At 39.2% G+C, this 18,783-nt stretch overlaps 1 protein-coding gene and 1 long non-coding RNA gene across 3 annotated transcripts; both read right to left on the bottom strand.

Moving 5' to 3' along the window:
• Positions 1-535: 535 nt before the first annotated feature.
• LOC148223713 (uncharacterized) lies at positions 536-4,990 on the bottom strand. The gene is made up of 3 exons (XR_015804029.1): positions 4,961-4,990; positions 4,297-4,377; positions 536-2,732 (listed from the first exon to the last, which is right to left on the bottom strand). It is a non-coding gene; the product is annotated as an uncharacterized LOC148223713 (long non-coding RNA).
• A 1,429-nt stretch (positions 4,991-6,419) lies between these two features.
• LOC106854088 (uncharacterized) lies at positions 6,420-18,460 on the bottom strand. Of its 2 annotated transcripts, XM_088165729.1 has the most exons (3): positions 16,113-18,436; positions 15,108-15,263; positions 6,420-13,876 (listed from the first exon to the last, which is right to left on the bottom strand). In XM_088165729.1, exon 1 carries the CDS (start codon positions 18,335-18,337, stop codon positions 17,960-17,962), a length of 378 nt encoding a protein of 125 aa, XP_088021855.1. In that variant the 5' UTR covers positions 18,338-18,436; the 3' UTR covers positions 6,420-13,876; positions 15,108-15,263; positions 16,113-17,959. The 2 variants fall into 2 exon arrangements, with proteins under 2 accessions (XP_088021855.1, XP_088021856.1); XM_088165730.1 differs by lacking the exon at positions 15,108-15,263 and having other exon boundaries at positions 6,420-7,314; positions 17,138-18,460.
• Positions 18,461-18,783: the final 323 nt, after the last annotated feature.

Here is an 18,783-nt window from a genome sequence, read left to right as displayed (position 1 = left end):
GGTAAATGTAAAGAGCCTGCCCTTCAGCAACATTCCACCCACTGGTTTGGGAATCTTAGTTTTTAGGTATTCTTGCAAGGAGCCCCTGAGAACACACTTGGTATGCTGGGCCTCTGCACTCAGGGATCTTATTCTGGTGATGGTCATTTACAATAAAAAGATAGATCTGTTTAAACCTCGAAGCCTGAAAACATTTATAAGCTTATCACTCTCAGAACACAGTTTTGGAGAAATGAATGTGTTATTAACAACACTCTCAAAATCAGATCTATGGTGTCCCTACTCTTTGGTCAAAGAGAAACATGGGGTCTGAAGATACAGGTTATCAGGTCTGAGCCACTAGTGTCTGAAAGTACACTTTATCCAAAGAAATTTTCCTCATCTTTTTTTCTGTGATATTGCCATTATTTTGGCACTGGTTTAGAAAAAGATATGTGGATTCACTTTTTTTATGAATGTAGATTAATTTTCCTTGTCACACCAAAGGGAGTTGGTAACCCAATCACACAGGAAGAGAATAAATAACAGACCTTGCCCCAGTGGAACAGAGGAACTAAGCTATATTTAAAGTGCAGGGAGGAAGAAATGGAATTTATTGTTCAGCTTCATGCAGAGAGGTGACTGACTCATAGGCCTGTGTGACTGACGGTACTTTCAGGCAACAGCAGGAGATAAATGAATAAGGAGAAAAAAAAAGTCATTTTATATTGACTAAAGAGGAAGCTAAAGAACAGCCATGACTACCCACATACTTCTGCATGGCAACTTTCTTCTGTTTCTGATGTATAGCCAGAAAGCAGAAGCTGAGGCCTGTGGCTAAGTCACATCTCACAAATTTTCATGTATTTTCTCACATGATAAGGAAGCAAACAGGATCATTAAAAAACCTCAGAAGATCAAGTTATTTCTTCATATTGAAATAGAAGATTTTTAACTGAAACAATAAGTACTTTTGAATGCTAATAGAAAATAAGACAGCAGTTGAGAAAAAGCTTTTTTCTGAAGAGTAAGTTTGCTTTTCTCTGTGTGTGTGTGTGTGTGTGTGTGTGTGTGTGTGTGCGTGTGTGCGTGCATACAGAAGTGACAGTCAGAAATGCACAGTGCACAAAACACATCTCACACTTTAGACTTGTTTTCTAAAGTCTGTGCTGTTAATCAATACCTGGGTAAGTAGGAAGGGTAACAGAAAGCTACAGATAAAATCAAGAATTTTGGCTTTTTGAAATTATTCCATCCTTTTCTTTGCTGAACATTCACATTCTTGAAATCTTGTTAAAAGTTTGTTTGTCAGCTAGTAGAAATATCATAAATATAGATATTTGCAGAAGTGTTCGCTTTGGTCATGCTTGAGCTTTTAAAAGCTCTCTGGGTAGGAGAACTGAAAGAGGAAGGATTCTAAAAAGTGCTGAAGATGAAACTTCGTGGATGGAGAAACAGAGAACCAGCACCCAGACCCCACTGGCACTGCACACCTTTGTTACACCACCCTGCAACAGAGAACACACAGGTGATGTTCCTGGCAGCCTAGGGTGTGCAGGGTGTAGGGCTCAGCAGCCCTTTGCTCCAAAGAGGCAGCAGCAATCAGTGGTGGGGAAAATGTCACTGCAAGCCTCTGACACAAGCCTTTCTAATAACCATCCTTCTAATGCATGAACTTCCTTTCCAGCTTCTTCTCCTTCCTTGCAGTATTTTTTCCAATCCTTTCTGCTTTCTGTATGAGATTCCATCTTCACCAGGCAGATAACCTTCACCCTGCTACATTTAGCTTAGTGCAGCAAGATAAAAACTTGTCCCAAACAATCAGATCTAGATTAAAAAGGAAAAAAAAAAGTCCATGAATTGGAGAGGAAAATAAGAGCAAAAATGCAAATAAATGTCTTTCCTGGTTTGAAGGTCACAGTTTGGATCATGTGCTCCTAAAGCTATCCAGATACAGAAGCTATATTTTCCTGCCTTTGCTATGCCTTCTTCCTTTCCCTTCCTAACAGAAAGCTTTATTTTGATTTAAAAGGAAGTATGATTCAATTTTAACTGTGAAATACAAAAGAAAATGTCTCAAACTAATACTTCTTTTTACAGAAGAAGCATTAATTATGACTTTAAAGAGTACCAAGAGAGGCTATTTCCTCTAAAATATGGTATAATATTTAAAAAATGGTATTATAAAATTGAACTATACAGAAATATGGCATACTGAGGTTTTTAATAAGCTTTAACTCAAATTAAACTCAATTAAACACTCCTTTAAAAATCTTAATTTCAAAGCTTTTTGTGTTTTCTTTCTCCCTTCCCTCTATTTACCATCCCTTTGTTGCCATTTTAGTAAAAACGATTCTTACATAACTAGTAAAATCCAAGGGCCTTGCCACATAAGATCAACTCCAGATTTCAAGGAAGTAGTACAGTCATTTTCCATAAAATGTCATGTCTCATCTCCAACATAATTTCTGTTTTTCAAGCATAGGCAGCATATGCATGTGGGGAACTCCCATAAGAAACAGGAGAAACAACCTGCATGACGTAGGTTGGGACACATCCTTGGGCTTGCAGCTTGCCTAAACAAATGAGGTACGGAGTCATCAGACTGCTGTGAGTCACACAGGATCCCACACTGATGCAAATTGAATTGCAGGATCTCTTCTGACACCCACCAGGATGGTGACATGCCCCAGGTGGTGAATAGCTTGTTCCCTCCAGAACGTGGGGTTACCACAGCAATGACACTGTATTACCTGGCCAGGGCGAGAGTGCAGAATTACCCTGAGGCAATGACTTGCTTCCTGGGTCGGAGGTGGATTCATACTTTGTCACCGGGCTGCCTGTGTTAGGGTTTCTACATTTCAGAAGAATTTGCTGGGGAATAAAAATGCTTGAAAGTATTTCAGTTATTCACACTGCTGTTCCTATCTATGTGAAGGGAAGCAGTTTTGGGTTACACTCTCAAATAAGCCTCACAAAACTGCTTGAGAGATGTAGGAGGCTACGTGTTTTGACTTTCAGTAGGAATCAATCACACAATTCATTTGAATGAAAAGTTGATTTTTCCACCTTAAATACAGACTAGGATTTCCATGATAAAACATGTTACACCTCTATTCTTAGTAAAGTAAAACATAGTTTCATCACGTGTTGCACTAGTAATGATGCACATGTCAAGTTTGTCCAAAATTTTTGCATCATTACACCCTATTTTGGGGGCATTTGAACCCCAGGTAAAACCAGGGAGACGTTCCATGCTCTTTTGCTCCCTTGTACTTTTTGGGGGTAACCACAGAGGAAGCAGCTACCAAATGAGTATGAGGGTAAGCAGACAGGGCAAGCAAGCAGGGAAGCAGGTAGAAGATTCCTGGAGAAGGTCGGGGCAAAGGCCAGGGCCTCCAGAGGGACCAATGGGGATGAGCAAAGCGGAGCCAAGCATGGGGACAGACAGCTGCCAAGGGACGGCCTCTTTTGCCATTTCCTACTCTTTCAGCATCTGACTTCAAGATAATTTTATAGACAAAGTGCTGCACAAACCATAGGCTTTTTTTTCTTTCTCTTTCAGGTTTTCACCCATATAAGATAAAAAGAATAATAAACCCAAAGTATCCCAAAAGGTCTTCTTCTGAAATGGCTTTTAGAGAATATTGTGAATGGGTCAGATGGGTTCTCAGCTACGCACTGGCAGCTCCACTCTTCTTAAATTTCAATTGAATCTGTGTAGATCACCAATCTTCAGTACTTCCTCAGATATAAAACTTTGAAATTTGCTAAATAATGTTTTTTGTGGTACACAGAAACAAATAGAAAGCCATTCAGATGGAGCACCATGACTTGCTTGAGATCTGGCAGCGACCATATGCACTAAACGGCTATTTCTGTCACGCAAATTAGGAAATATGTCCCCAAATTCAGGCAGGATGTACTCTACTCTTCTGCAGAGGGCCAGCACAAGGACCATATGTCATTTAAGTGGCATTTAAATGACATTTAAATGCTATTTTAAAGGCACTAGTAGGACTTCTCTGCTCCTTCACTCTTTCCAAAAGGATTAATTTGGTAAATGTCAATTTTATACCGTTTACAAAGGAAAATTGTACTTTAAGTTGAGGAAGTAGCACCACCTTGTGGGTGAAAATAAAAGTGTATTTTCTTTAACAAATGAAGCTGTTTTCCGCTTTTTTTTTTTTTCCTTTTAGGGCCTCATAATTCTACAAAGCAACCCTTTGAGTCTAAAAACTAATAATTGCTTCAGAATACTTAAACACAAAGCTGATATCTATTATGCAAAAAATGTTCAACATTATGATTACCTACCATGCCACTCAGATTCCTGACACACTGGCTAATGTCATAGAAAGATTTTTTTTTCATTATTTTGAGGTCAGCTCCATAAAACTAAAAAAAGAAAAAAAGGTTAGCTAAAACATGTTCATCAAGGAAATAATGCCCACATTTGCAGTGGCAATGTCTTACTCCAAGAAGCAAGTCAAAATTCTTCAAATTCACATGCAGGTTTGCTTACATATTTAAGCCTATAATTTAAGCCTCAAATAAATTATCCAAACTAGATTTAAGCATAATGCGTGGGTTTGCCCTTACTCATGAGTTTTCAGGACCATTAGTAAAGTTCCTGCAAGTTTAAGCTAATAATATAGCTATTTAACAATTTACTTAAACATTGCTACCCCTGCCTTCACTCTTAGAACTTAAAAGTTGCAGACTTTTTTTTTAATACCTGAATTTCTTCTTTTAAAGGACCAGCTAGAATTGTCTGCAATCTACGGTAAATATAGATAAAAAGAAAAAAAATGATGTTGTGGAAGCTGAGTATTACCAGATTGTTTAATATGCAAACAGCTGTACAACTAGGACTAAATCTGTAGTGCTCAAGCTTGTCTAAAGGCATGCTTATAATTACTGTCAGTCACCTCAGTGGAATTCACGTCTCTTTAGATATCACCAGTGCAAATGTCTATACCTGAACTGGTCACCAAAGCTGGTTTTGAAGTCTCTAGGGAGCAAGAGTTGCTTTGAAGGTGCAGTTCATATCGTCCTGTACCAGACATCAGAAATAAATCAGCTGACTCATTTCTCTGCTTTGGTTATAAAGGGAAAATGATGTGTTTAGCATAGATGCAGATAACTCCTGCAGTGATCTGCACAGAGTCAAATGAATCCTACCCCTTGTGCCTCACAGAAATAACATTATCAAGAATTTTTAAGCCCTGTGGAGGATATTTAATTCAGAACTCCAAATTACTTTAAACAGAAAATCTTAAATACGTATTTCAAGAACAACCTCTAAAAATAAAAAATAAATTAAGAGCCATTAAAATAGCTTAATAAAGGACTACACATGCTGTGTCAGCAGGTTGGCATTATCCTTTGTGGTGAACCTACGAGGGGAACTATATATTATAGCACCAGTTACTTTACATTTAGAGGCCCTTTCTGTTCATTTTGCCTTTGCTAGGTATATGTAGAAAATGACATTAACAAAGGTTAATGTGTGAAGTAACAATAAATGCTCTTCTTAATCACTGAAATACAATGGCACCACTTAAAAATCAGGTAGGAAAAGAATATAAAGAGACATACATATAGATATACATATATATATGTATGTATAAAGCTGTAAAGGCAAATTGTAAGACAATACTTCCACAAAAACTTATTTAGCAAGACCATAATTACCTAGAAAGTAGGCAACATAGATTAAAAGCGCTTATTGCAAACCACCCCAATTATTCAACCAATGAGAAAGATACCAGAACTATGCAATAAACATAATTTGGGAAGATAAACTGTGTAATTGCGTGTCCAATGTTTAAGGAAATTACAATTCCTAGCCACACACAAAGCCCTATAATAATTAAGGAGTTTGCCTAGGCTCCCTGACTCCATGTTTGTATGGAAGCAATTTACACAGACCAAAACCATTATGGAAATACTGCCTTAGGCAAGGCAAAAATCTGGTTGACCCTTTGGCCAATTATTGAATTGAAATTCTTTTAATGTTAGAAGGAGTCTTGCTCATCTAAATGCCAGCCACCCCATCCACCTTTTTATCTCCTGCTGTGCTTCTTCACTAGAAAATGTCACCAAGATTAGATACTGTTCCTGCACTATCCTGGGCCTGACAGCAAGTGTGATGCCTTTCCCCAAATCTCTGTTCCCGTCATTGGCATCCCATCCTCACAGAATTAAGACAAGGGCTTAATTTAGTGGAAAATCCTCTGAACATTAAACTTCGCCGCATCAATTTGAACAGAATTTTGAAAGAGAACCCAGAGCCAGGTTTGTAACTGCAGAAGGCATTGCCACCAGTTGGCATGCTGATTGCCATGCTAATTGTCATGTTCTCTGTACTTCCTGGATGTGCCTGTAGTAGAATGAGTGGAAAAGTAAGAGATCACTAAAAACACTGGAAACAAACATATTTTTATGAAAGGGAAGCTATCAGAAGATTCATCCAGATTTATTTTCATCAGTATTTAACCACCAAGAAAGATTCTGTTAACATCCTGGTAAAAATATGGCACAAACGAAGCAGAATAATTTTAAATTTCTTCATTTAATACATTTAATAAATTTTAAAAAATCGTCATACTGATGACCAAGTCTCTGTACCTTCACTGTCTGTAATTAAACTCGAGAGAGGCTTAAGTCTTCTTGCTAGAAAACTGAAAAGAGATTTCATAGAACAATTTAGAATTTTAAGTCAGAAGTGTCTGAAAAGAGCATACAAAAGAGTTGCATACTGAGCTATGGCTGGTTTTGGGTCTGGAAATATTCTCATACCTTTTTTTAGTAAAAATATTTACTTCACTGCAGGTAAGACTACACACCGGAGAACCAGTCATGATTGCAGTGCCTTTGAAGTCTCATCTATTGAACTCAAGATGCACCCACTGTAGATCTCTCTGATTCATTGCAAATGTTTACCATAGGAAGAGATTTACATTTATAAATCAACTGCTTACAAAACTCGCAAATACATCAGGACTTTGAGAGTGGGACATTTGGATTCAACTTATCTTGCACGACCAGCAGTGATTTCAAAAACCCATGTGAAGAAGCAGCGCTATCCCAAGCTTTCCAATAAAATGCAACTTGGAAATCCTGCCTGTCCTAAGGCCCCGGGCTATAAATCTCATCCAGATAGTAAAGCCACATTCGAAGTTCAGTTACAGCCTTTGCTGCTGCAGAAGTTCCAGTACAAAATCCATTGGAAAGGCCAAATACAAATGATGCTCTACAAGATTGTTGAAAGTAAATGTTTCTTCTCTCATGAGAGCTTTCCTTTACCCAAGTGGACAGGATGCATCCTTGCTGGAATAGAAGCACAGGACAAAAAAATCAGTACAAATAATACACACATATATACATAAAATACATATATATATACATGCAAGAATGCTCCTGTCTGCAATACATGGCAGTTTTAACGAAAGCAACTGTAAATAGCTGTGCTGCTCTCTGGATTGTGGGCTGGTATGAGATATGGAGTGATACAGACATGCAAAGTGCCTGTTTTGCTGCAGGGAGAAAGGTTACGGCTGGTGGGAAATTACTGCTAATCTTAGGGAGTATATTATGGCTGATTAATTTTATGGACTACATTGGTATGGATTGTTTTGCTTCCAAATACTTTAAATCTCTGACTGCTGGCTCAGAAGATTGTTGTGTTGAAACACAACTCAGTTGTGTAGACTCTTTACTGGGTTTTGTTCATTTGCTTGTTCAAACTTTTGGCATAACTTTAGCTATTCAGTTTTACCAAGAGAAAAGCATATATACAGCAAAGCACATCTTTGATGTTTTATTAGTAAAACATCACCGGTTTTGAGAGAGAAGAGAAAGTTAGAGCAGCTGATCACTACCAGTAAACAATAATTTGCTTTAAATTAACCAATAACATGTAGAACTGGATATTGACAAAAAATATCATTACAGGACAGAAAATGTTAATAGCAACACTCTTGTAACAGTGGCAGGCCCTCACTACATTTCTCTTTTGGCACTCCTGTCTTCTGAGAAGCACAGTGCTCAGCTGCATGGGGTTTGTGTTCACACATGTAGCTTGCAATCACCTTGCAATGTCCTTCCCCAGAAAGCTACCAGTGCCAGATCTTAAGTGATCTAGAGGTTAAGAAGAAATAACTTGCACAGCACCATGTGCCTGACCTGATATCAGACGAGATTATATTGTGAGTGTTTTTTAAGCTCATGTAGCTGTGTAGACTTTGAGAACTGCTCTGAGAATTGCCACCACCAAGAAGAGTCTGTGTTGAAAAACTTTACCATGAGCCCAGCCCAGCAACCAGGTGCAGCTTCACAAAATGGTGGTCACACACTGACAGAACAGGGATGTTACACATTCCAAAATTACCTGCTGGTGATGCCTTCTCTGTTGCTCCAGAAAGCTGCCCAGCATCTTTGCATATTCTCTTCTCAGCATTCTTCCTGTGCATCATTACCTGTGATCTCTCTAGTTTTCTCCTTCATGTGTATGCTCAGCATCCCAAGTGGGTTGACTGGCATTACATTTGCTAATTATTTTCAATATGGGAAACAGTAATTTCCCCTATGCATCATCTTTTTTTGTGACAGCAGTGGTGTTTGAAATTTTTAATAATTTTCCACACAATTACATTTTTCACTTACAGGGTATCCAGAGTCTATATTACGGGAAAACTCAAAATTAAGCCAAACTGATAGCTATGGGAGACAAAGCTGATGAAACAAAATGAGTTTAGAGGACATTTTTTTTCTAAATTTTGTACATTCAAAATACAGGCCAGAAAGTATTGCGATAGTTATTTTCATTTTACTGAAATTCTTGTTTCAAGTGATGTTTGTGAGAGAAATATCCAGCTCTAATGTGATATTGAAAGAAACCCAACAACTCTTTATTTATGTGGCCATTGCTTTATTCCTGTGGGCAAACACCATTTAGGTAATTGCTGCTGGCTGATGGGCTCTGTACCATTAAATATCCTGTCCTCCTGATGGGATACTACAGGTGTTCCACCCAGGCAGATCCCAGCCTTATGGCTTTCTCACAGCTACATAAACTCTCCACAAGTCGTTCTCTCAGGTACTGCACCTTAATGCCCCCACACCCAGCAAAAGATATTTATCCTTCAGCGTTTATAGAAGTGTATTGTTTAATAGGACTGCATTTAAATGTCTATAAAGGTTGTCAATCCAATGCTTATGACTCACAATGGAAAATTCCTCTCAGAGAGACTTTATTTAACCACTGACTTCTAGATGCAGAGAATGAGCAGTATACTGCAAAGAGAGGTAATAAACTTTCTTTTAAATCAACCACGAATCAGTTCTGGCTTCAGAAATTTTATTACTTTTTATTAAATGCAGTGGAGATTGTCTGCTATTGGAAAATGTGAAACAGAATGAAAAAGCTTTTTGACAAGACCCATTACACATATTTTATCATGTATTTTCTATTCAAAGCAATTTCACTGCTGTAGACTAAACAGAGACTTAAATCAGTATCTGACAGATTTGTTTAGAAGCTACTCTTCTTCAAAAGACCTCCAAATCATTATTACTTTCAGACAACTTCAGACGGAAGGATTTTAAATTCCTTCCACAGCAGTGATTTGGTTTATTATTACTTTTCAGACGGCAAGATATCTAAAAGACAAAGATGAACAGAAAAACTAAAGGGATTTTCTGAATTGAGTCCTGTCCTTTAATGTTAAAAGCAACACTGTATAGAATCATTTTGTCTTGAGCTCCAGCTTTAAAGCAGTAAAATCATTTTGTCCTCACTTAATTCTGCTGGATACATGTTACAAACTGTCCTCAGAATTAGGAATCTGTAAATTTCTCTTGAAATATATCTGTTATTAATTTCCAAACACTTTTCTTGAACTAACATAATCTTTTACTTTAAAAAACATGTATTTCCTCCCTGTTGCTCATAAAGTCCCTCACCACCTGAAAAATGACAGTGCAGTCACTGTTGATTGTTAAGAAATTACATGTAGGAACAGAAATTACATCAAGTCAACAGAAATTATACGTATTTATCAATCAGGAAGTATACTATACTTAAACTTTTGTATCTGTTCTTCGGTCTTCTGTCATTTTGTTTTGCCACGATACATCATCTCCTCTTTCCTATTCTCCCAGACGCATTATCTGTCCTCTGAACCTGTTCCAATCTAAAGTCACTTCTATAAAATGGACAGAGAATCATACACATTATTCCTGATAAGGTGCTTTAGGGCCTTGCACAATGGCACTAATGCCTCCCTGGCTTTAGTGGGGATCTCTCACCAGAAGCCCCAGGGACCTGCATTCACCTTTCCAAGGCCAGGGCAACAACATTGCCAGGGCAACTCCCAACCACTCCTGGATCTCCCCTTCAGCAATTCTCAATCCAGACATTTATGCACTGCTGGTTTTACTACTCTGTTTCATCTCATTTCTACAACTCATCCTCAAAGCCACTGTGCTCCTTCTGTCTAATATTCTGATCCTCCTCATATCTGAATACAATAAATAATGGATAAAGATAGCTCACACTGCAATATTAAGCAGAATGCAGGTTATGGGTTGCATCATATTAGAAATAAACCACACACAGTTATAGACATTGGCAAATACCCTGTATATTCAAGAACAATATTAAGAACTTAGTGAGTTATTATTTCATTCTTTTAAAACCCAGCAGTGTAAATATGAATTTATTTTTGTCTTCTCTTTTGAATGTTTAGAGTTTGTACATTTATTTTTGTCTATCTGCTTTATTTCATTCCTTAGGTACAAACACTGGGTTATTTCAGTGTGAGGAAGTCTCTGTTTGACACAGGCCTGGGTAATATTCTTTCAGCCTTGACCTTGCACATGGAGAGAGCTGCAGAAAGGAGAAGTATAAATTCAGTGCAGCAGTTGAATACACCTAAACCTGCTTTGGAGATTGGAACTATTGGTGCTTTAAGTATTAGCATTCATATTTTATAGATTCTGTACTGCATTAGTATATAACTCAGAACTTTAGATAAAGAGTTAGCAAGTTCTCCTCACAGTTCAGTTAGACAAAACAATCCTTTTCCAGCCTGAGAACCAAGGACACCATTGCAGCTTCAGGCCCAAAAAGTATGAACAGTGAACTGAGGAGAGCAATCTGGGAGGATGAGACTTCATTACCTGAAGCTGAAATTGGACAATTAATCCAAATATGTAAATGGACCAAAACTTATAAAAGTCTGAAAATGTGTGACCTGTTTCATCCATCTTGGGTGTAGCCTCGGCCAGGCTCTTGTACTGCCCAAGGCTTCAGTTATACTTGAACAGAGGTTTTGGGTTACAGAACACTATCAAATTTAGAAGACCATTCATATTCCCACAGACTTATGAAACACTTATAACAATAAGAAACCTAAAAAAGCAAGTTAATTTATTTCCTGCTATATGTTGGCAATCTAGATTACATTCACAAGCAGGAGAACATAATAACTAAAGGCTGCCTCTTCTGCCACTAAATGTTTCTCATGTTTTCTTGTTCTGATCATTCTAACTAGTAGAAACAAAACCATTTATCAAAAATAATTGCCATAATGTATCTTCATGGGAATAACATTATATTGCCAATATACGAACTCTACCTCAACCTACTGCAATGTGTAGGCAGAGTAAAAATAGTATAAAAATCTTATAAAACCTTATTCCATTTGAATTGAACAAATTACTTTCTACCACAGTTAAAAATGGCTTAGCTTTTAGGAAGTTCAGTGAAAAATTAAACACCCCCACCTTAAGCAAACACTGCAGGCTATGCTTATGGAAAATTATCCTCACATTAATCAGCTGTACATGCTGACAAACTTGTTCTTTTCTGGTTGCCTAGCTATCTACCAACCTCCTCTGGCTCCCTGCCATGACCTCTGTGAAAGAGCTGCTACAGCAGTAGTAAGTATGTTCTCAGAAAGCCTTATTAGTTGTGCTGTAGGTTTCTAGTTATTGAACAGCAACTCACTGTACTTTAATTATTGTGACAGTACTTTAAATAAAAATGCTGGGTTTCATCTTTTAAATAGACACGAGAAAATTTAAAGTCAAGAAAGCTAACCAGACAAAACAGGTCAGGGTTACATGTTATGCTGCAGCAGCAAACACTACAAAACCAAATCTACATTTCAAAATGGTAGGTCTGAAGCTGTCATATATATATATATATATATATATATATATATATATATATATATATATATATATGTATGTATATGTATATATGTATATATATGTAACTTTAACACATGTAACGATAGGCTTGAAGAACTATGGTATCTATGAATAAAAAAGTTTTGTATCTTCCAAAATTTATTTGTCACAAAGTATAGAAACGGAACTAAATTTCACTACTTCAGACTGTAGCACACAGAATCAGTATTTATTAAAGTCTGGTGAGTTTTAGGATGGGACTGCTGTGGATGCTTTCCAGGTTTAACAGCTCCTCCCCAGATCAGCCACTGAGTTCTCATATGTGCTTAAAATACAGTTGGGCACCAAAACTATACAGGGCTTCAAGCAATGCTATGCTACACATACCAGCATTTTAGTTATAAAAAGAAAAAGCCAGGTAGGTATGTTCTTATTCGACAACTTCTGCAGGTAGAGTCAGTGAGCATGAGCAAAGTAGATATCCACATAAAGCACTGACATAATTTGTATGTGCCATCCTAACATACCATGGGAAGAGTTCTCAATTGAAAGTAATAATAGGGTAGCCAGGAATGTACCAATTAAAATAACTTGGTTGTCTGTGCTAAATTGCAGATATTCCTAAGGTCTTAAGGAAATTTAACTGTCTTTATTTACCAGAACGCAATCAAAAACAAAGAAGCACTTTTAGACTTAATTCTCTCAGAGGTGAAACAACTGCACAGACTACAGATTTTCTTATTGATGGATCATATGCACTAAGCAACATAAAAGTTTTGAAAAAACAATTAAATTGACAGTTTTCATCCATCTTCTCAAGCCTGTTAGAAGCATTTTCTATTTTGTTTATATATGTTCTATATATATATATATGTTTATATATTTTCTGTTTTGTTTATGTATGTTAAAACTCCAACAGCATACATTTCTTAAGCTTTTAAAGTATATTCTCTTTTTCCTATAAAAACAATATAATACCAGTTGCTCTAGTTGGTCTGCAGCTTACATAACACAAAAATCAGGCTGATCAAGATATGCATGTTCTCAGTCTTGTTTTATGAAGTGGAGCCATACACTTCCAAGAAGACCGATGCATAAAGACTGCTCTCTCTTTTCCCCCTCCAAATATTTGCATCAACTGGTAAAACTCTCACAGAAGCAAAACAATTAAGGAAGTACCAGAGACAGTACGATGCAACAGAGAAGCCCCAGGTCCAGACCCAAATCTGTCCTTTGACAGCAGGACTGTCAGGATACAGCCAGCCCTGACGCACCACAGGGCTGCAGTAAGGAGCTGCTGGTGTGAGCCCCAGCACAACCTCAACGGAAAACAAAGGTGTAGTTCATGCTTATTCCTTAAGGTTATTATGTGCCAGACAGAGAATTAAAGAAAAAAGAATATTAAAAAAACCCAAAAAATAGAAGAAATAAAAACTAGATAAAAGTTAAGTCATCCATCAGGATCCAAAAAGCAATTGTTGCTGAGTTGCATATTACATATTTGCCAGTTGCTCATTGACCTGTTGGGAGTAAACTATTGACCTCGAGGCAGATTTTAGAGGGCAAGTATGTACTTTGTTAGCACTTAGAGTAAAAAGGGTGGATTTTGAATGCACTTGCCTGTGCTTCCCTCCTCTCAGCAAAGACGAGGCTTCCTGGTCAGAACCACGCTGATCAGAGTGGGAGGTCAGTCACGCTGCAAATAAGAACTGACATTTCAAAGCCAGAGCAAGATTTTTGCTGTTAAGGAAATGTACTCTAACAACAAATTTGCAGGTCACAGTAAGGAAAGAATATGTTTCTCTTTTGCTTTTTTTAACTGGTGAAGTTCTTGAGCTCCATGGTGGCTGACTAATGGCTGAAGGGGGATTTCATTACATTGAATTCAAAAATTGTCAGGAAACTTACAGGAAGGAATAAATATTCCTTTTATTAATTTCCTATATTAATATCTGCAAATAAAACAAGACTAATTTATTGACTCCACTCATGGTTATTGCTGAGTGTAAAATTCAAGAAGTCATACCTTTGCTGAGTTATAAAGAGAACAAAAAGAGCCCAGTGCCATACAATTTTGAAGAGGAGCTCTAATGCAAGATGCTACCTGGGCTGGGGAAAGAAAAATGTTTTCCAATAATTTACAGAGCAGCTATAGAACTGTTGCACTGTTGCTGCAGGCAATGATCAATAAGTAAGAGGAGAGAGAGGACACCTCAAATTCCAGTATGTTTTTGGTCCATCTTCCTCACAGTCTTGAAAAGGAGAGCAATGTAGTCTGATGCTTCAGGTCACAAAGGAATTGCTCGGAGGAGCTCTTGGAAAGAACTAGATATCCCCATAACTCGGAAGTAAAATTCTATATCCATGTAAAACCAACCTTATCCTTTGTTGAGTAAACTGGAAGGGCACTAATTACTTTTCTTCAAGCAAGCAAGATGTCAAAAATAAGGGCTAGAAAAGATACAAACAAATGACATATACAATGGGCACTACAGGAACAGCAAAGTTCTAGCTGGCACCTAAGACAGGATTCGTGCAAGAAATGAAAGAACTTATTGTACCACAGCATTGGTTCTCAGGCTGCAGCCTGCTCACTCTTGTGGCAAGGACACCGCTGCACAGCGTGCCTACCAAGGGGGAGGCTGCTTCCTTCTGACACACTCCCACAAACACATGGAATCCGCAGAGGCTTTACTGACCAATTAAAATAAAACTTAACCGTCATATTTGGCAACTTTTGTTGCCAGATCATGTCATTCGGTTATTGAAACCTACAGCATACAAATTCAATATAGAGAAAATAAAACACCATAGGTTTGATCCTCTTTCTTCCAGATTACCTGAAACAGATAATTCAAAATTTCTGAGAAAGGAAATGCAGTGACTGAATCTGAAATAAAGCCTTACTTAATAGATTATTCAGTTACCTTGGGAGATACCTCTCAGGGCAGCCATTCCTCAACTTTTAAAGGCTCAGAACACAGAGAGTAGAAGTGAATGAGGCTATTATCAGTAAAATAACTAATATGTTATTTGACATCGATTCAGTAGCAGTGCAAACACAATCCTCTTCAACGGGGTCTCTGTTGAGAAAAATATGATTTACTCAAAAAAGAGAACTTGCGTCTTCACAGCTGCAAACCCACTTCCAACCACAAAGACAGTTCCTCATTTTCAGTTACCACAAGCAGTTTTGCAGTGAGCAGACTGGTGTTTTCTACAGGCCCAACCAGAAAGGGTACTGAGGGAAAGGCAGCGTGCTTGACTTTTGTTCATTCCTAGGCTGCCCTGTTGACATACTCCTCCTGTGTGGTCACAGTAATCATACGTTCTCACTCGTGATCTCCCCCAGCCATGTTCTTGTGGTCACTGCAGCCAGCTTTGCACTTGTCCCAGATCGTTCCACTTGTCACGGCAAATAACGTGAGATAGAAGAGATGGTAGGAATTTTTTTTCCCATGGAAAGGCACATCCTCTGTTACCCTTGTTTGCTCTTTCGTGTAATCAACTGTCTCTTTACAGAAAACCAGAAAACCAAACCGTGACCTAAAACAAGGACTGTGACAAGATCAAGACTTGGGAAATGTAGGGACGCTACTTAGAAAAAAATTAACCCTTGGATAACTAGTTTTTTTCACTTTTATAATTCAGCCATTAATAAAATCTTTAAAGTACGATTCATAGCACTAGAGAAATGAACTTTAGGTAGAAAGTCTTCCTCACATTCTTACTCCATTTTCAATTGTAGAATGTTACTTCTGAAATTGTGTGAATATTTAAACTGTGAAACTCAAAGTATGAACTATTACGGTAGAGGTTCACATTTAAAGACAAAATTCAATTTTCTGTCACAGGTAACTCTGACAAGGATAATAAAATCTATTTATTAAGTAAGTATTTATAACATAGATATTTAAAATCACGATGCTTACTTATATTCACACACATTGTGCAATTTCCAATGTATTTCGGTACCTTGGTGCTAAGAGCTGGTATCCTGAAACAGAAAAATATAAAAGAAGAGCAGCTTCCCAAGAAGCTCTTTGACATCAGCAATGGGTAATACAATTTGAACCCTAAGGAGCACAGTGAGAAATTCAAAGGACAGCTTCCAATAAACAGCAATTGCCCTAAGTCAGCAAGAACACTCCTACATCTTCAAAATACAGACAGTGCTCGGTGATTTTCCTTGAGAGAACTTTGCTTCAAATTGGATGTTTTATGCAGAAACAGCACTTTTTGCTGAAATTATTGCAAACATATATCAAAGACAAAAATCTATTTTTCAGTGGATCCCTTGGATGTATCGACAGATATTGGTATTTCCCCTTCCCTTTAGGACTTTCTGCTTAACCATTATATAAAAACGGAAAGAGCTTTTGAATAATTAATGAAACACAGGTACTGAAAATAGACTTCTTTTCTTCCCTTTCCAGCTTCCCCTTATTAAAAAAGCAAAGAAAATCCTAACAATAGAGCCTGAAGGTCAAAAGGCCCTTAAGAATAACTACCAGCCAGCTGGTCTGAAAAGAATATTATGAAGCAAAATGCATCACCTGTAACACCCAGGCAGTATGGCAAGATCTACACACGAAAAAACATCCAAAGTTTTTAGAGAGAAAAAACAATCAAAGAATACAAGTGATTAGAAGATGAGGACAGTACCAGCATATACCTTGCAGGTGTACTATATTTATTGTTATTTATGCCACTAGCAAGGGAGGCATATAAATTTCCCCAAAATGGCTTCAGCTATACAATAATTGTTTGGTTTATGAAATAAAAAAACCCCAAACAAACCTCAAAAAAACTAAGCCACAAAAAATCTCACAAAATACTGTCTTATAAAGTGCTTCCAAGTGTTTTATCTTTTTATGTACATTTGAAATGAAAGAAATGCTGCCAATATTCTATAGCTTAAGCGCTTCCCATTCCACTAAAATACACACATACTTACACAGAAAGACTGTACCTTACAGAAAGTTGTAAAACTGAAGAACCTTGGATTGCTGAGAAGTACTTTGGAAGCACTCGGTTCCTACTGGTTTTCCTGTACCATAAGACTCAAGTCACTTCCAAGAGACCTGCAGATTGAGGAGTCCTGTATATGCGTGCATTTTAAACTATATTTATGGTGTAAAATTAGGATTTTCTTCCATATTCTCCGTTCCTTACACTTTAGGACACAGTTACAAGCTCTTAAGTACAGGCAAAAGGGCCTGTAATTATAGAAGGGGCTGCCATCTTGTCCCCACCTGATCTTTTGGAAGATACGAAGTCAGTACAGCATCATATAAACACTTGTGTTCCCAGGTTTTTCTCCTGCCTTTCCTGGTTCGTTTCCTCTTATACTTCTTCAGGTCTTCTCTATAACTTACAGTAAATTACCGTGGGGGACCTTCCACCTTTCACCTAATACCCCCCACACAGACAAATTATCAGAGGATGAGACACACTCTTCACCTAAAACCACAGAAAATTAGCAAGGTGCTCACTTTGATACCCGTTTTTCAATTTTGCACGGGAGAAACGTGAATATTTCTTTTATGCAACTGAAAGCTGAGTATAAACAGCAGCGCTTTGGGTCTTTAGGTTTTGAAACGTCTTCAACCTTCATCGCAGCTGGTTGCTTTCACATGGAGAGAAGCAGGGGAAAGAGAAATCTGGCTGACAAAGGCTGTTGATTGTATACGTGGTTTCTCAGCAGCTAGCCCCTGGAGAAGGTGAAATACCGACTATTCACCTCCGACTGGGGCAGGCAGCGTTTGGCCGGGGGAGGTTAACACCCCGCCCGGCCTCCCCGCTGGCTGCGCAGTGACAGCCCGGCTGGGCAACCTGCGCGAGCAACAAGCTTCCTTTCTGCCACAAAACGAGAAAAGACTTTTGGGTTACAAATTGCACCAGGTTCCACTGACAGCTGAAGGGCTTCCAGCACACGCTGGCTCCCGCATCTCCGCAGGCGGTCCCGATACCCCGCGCTCCGGCGATGTTGTCGGGCCCCCCCTCGCTCTCCGGGAGATCCGCCACGGACCCAGGCTCCCCACGACCTCAGCCCGCAGCAGCAGGCGGCACTGCCCCTCACGGCGGCCTGGCAGTTCCCACGGCTCCGGGACACCGGCCGCATTCCTACAGCGGCGACCGCTCCGCTTTTCGTCATTTTCTTGTCTTCTCCGTGCTCTAATCACCCGCTTCCACCTCCTCTCGCTCTCGCCCCCGCCGACCGCCCGTGCCGGCACCGCCCGGCCCAGCAGGTACCGCGGGGGCGGACACGGAAGGCGACGCCCTCCCCTCTCCCCCGCACGGCGCATGGTCGCGGCGGCCGCGCTCTTGCCGAGCTCCCCCTTGGCTGCCGCGCGCTGTGGTCTCGCCCGCCCCCGCTGCCATGTTGGATCGCGCGGCCGCTGGGGCCGGGCCGGAGTTGGAAGTTTAGGGGCGGGAGCGATCGGGATCGGCTCCGGTGCGGAGCGGCTCCGGCGGCTGCACCGCTGCCCGGTACCCCCTTTCCCCGGCCGCCCTCCTCCCCGGCACTCTCCCCGCCGCTCCTCTTCTCCTTCCTCCTTGCCCGGCCCCGCCAGGGAGGCTCCACGATGCGGCTGCTTTGAG

The sequence above is a fragment of the Sturnus vulgaris genome, chromosome 5, assembly GCF_052056855.1.
Source record: "Sturnus vulgaris isolate bStuVul1 chromosome 5, bStuVul1.hap1, whole genome shotgun sequence".
NCBI lineage: Eukaryota > Metazoa > Chordata > Aves > Passeriformes > Sturnidae > Sturnus > Sturnus vulgaris.
This window is presented reverse-complemented; position numbering and strand designations above follow the sequence as displayed.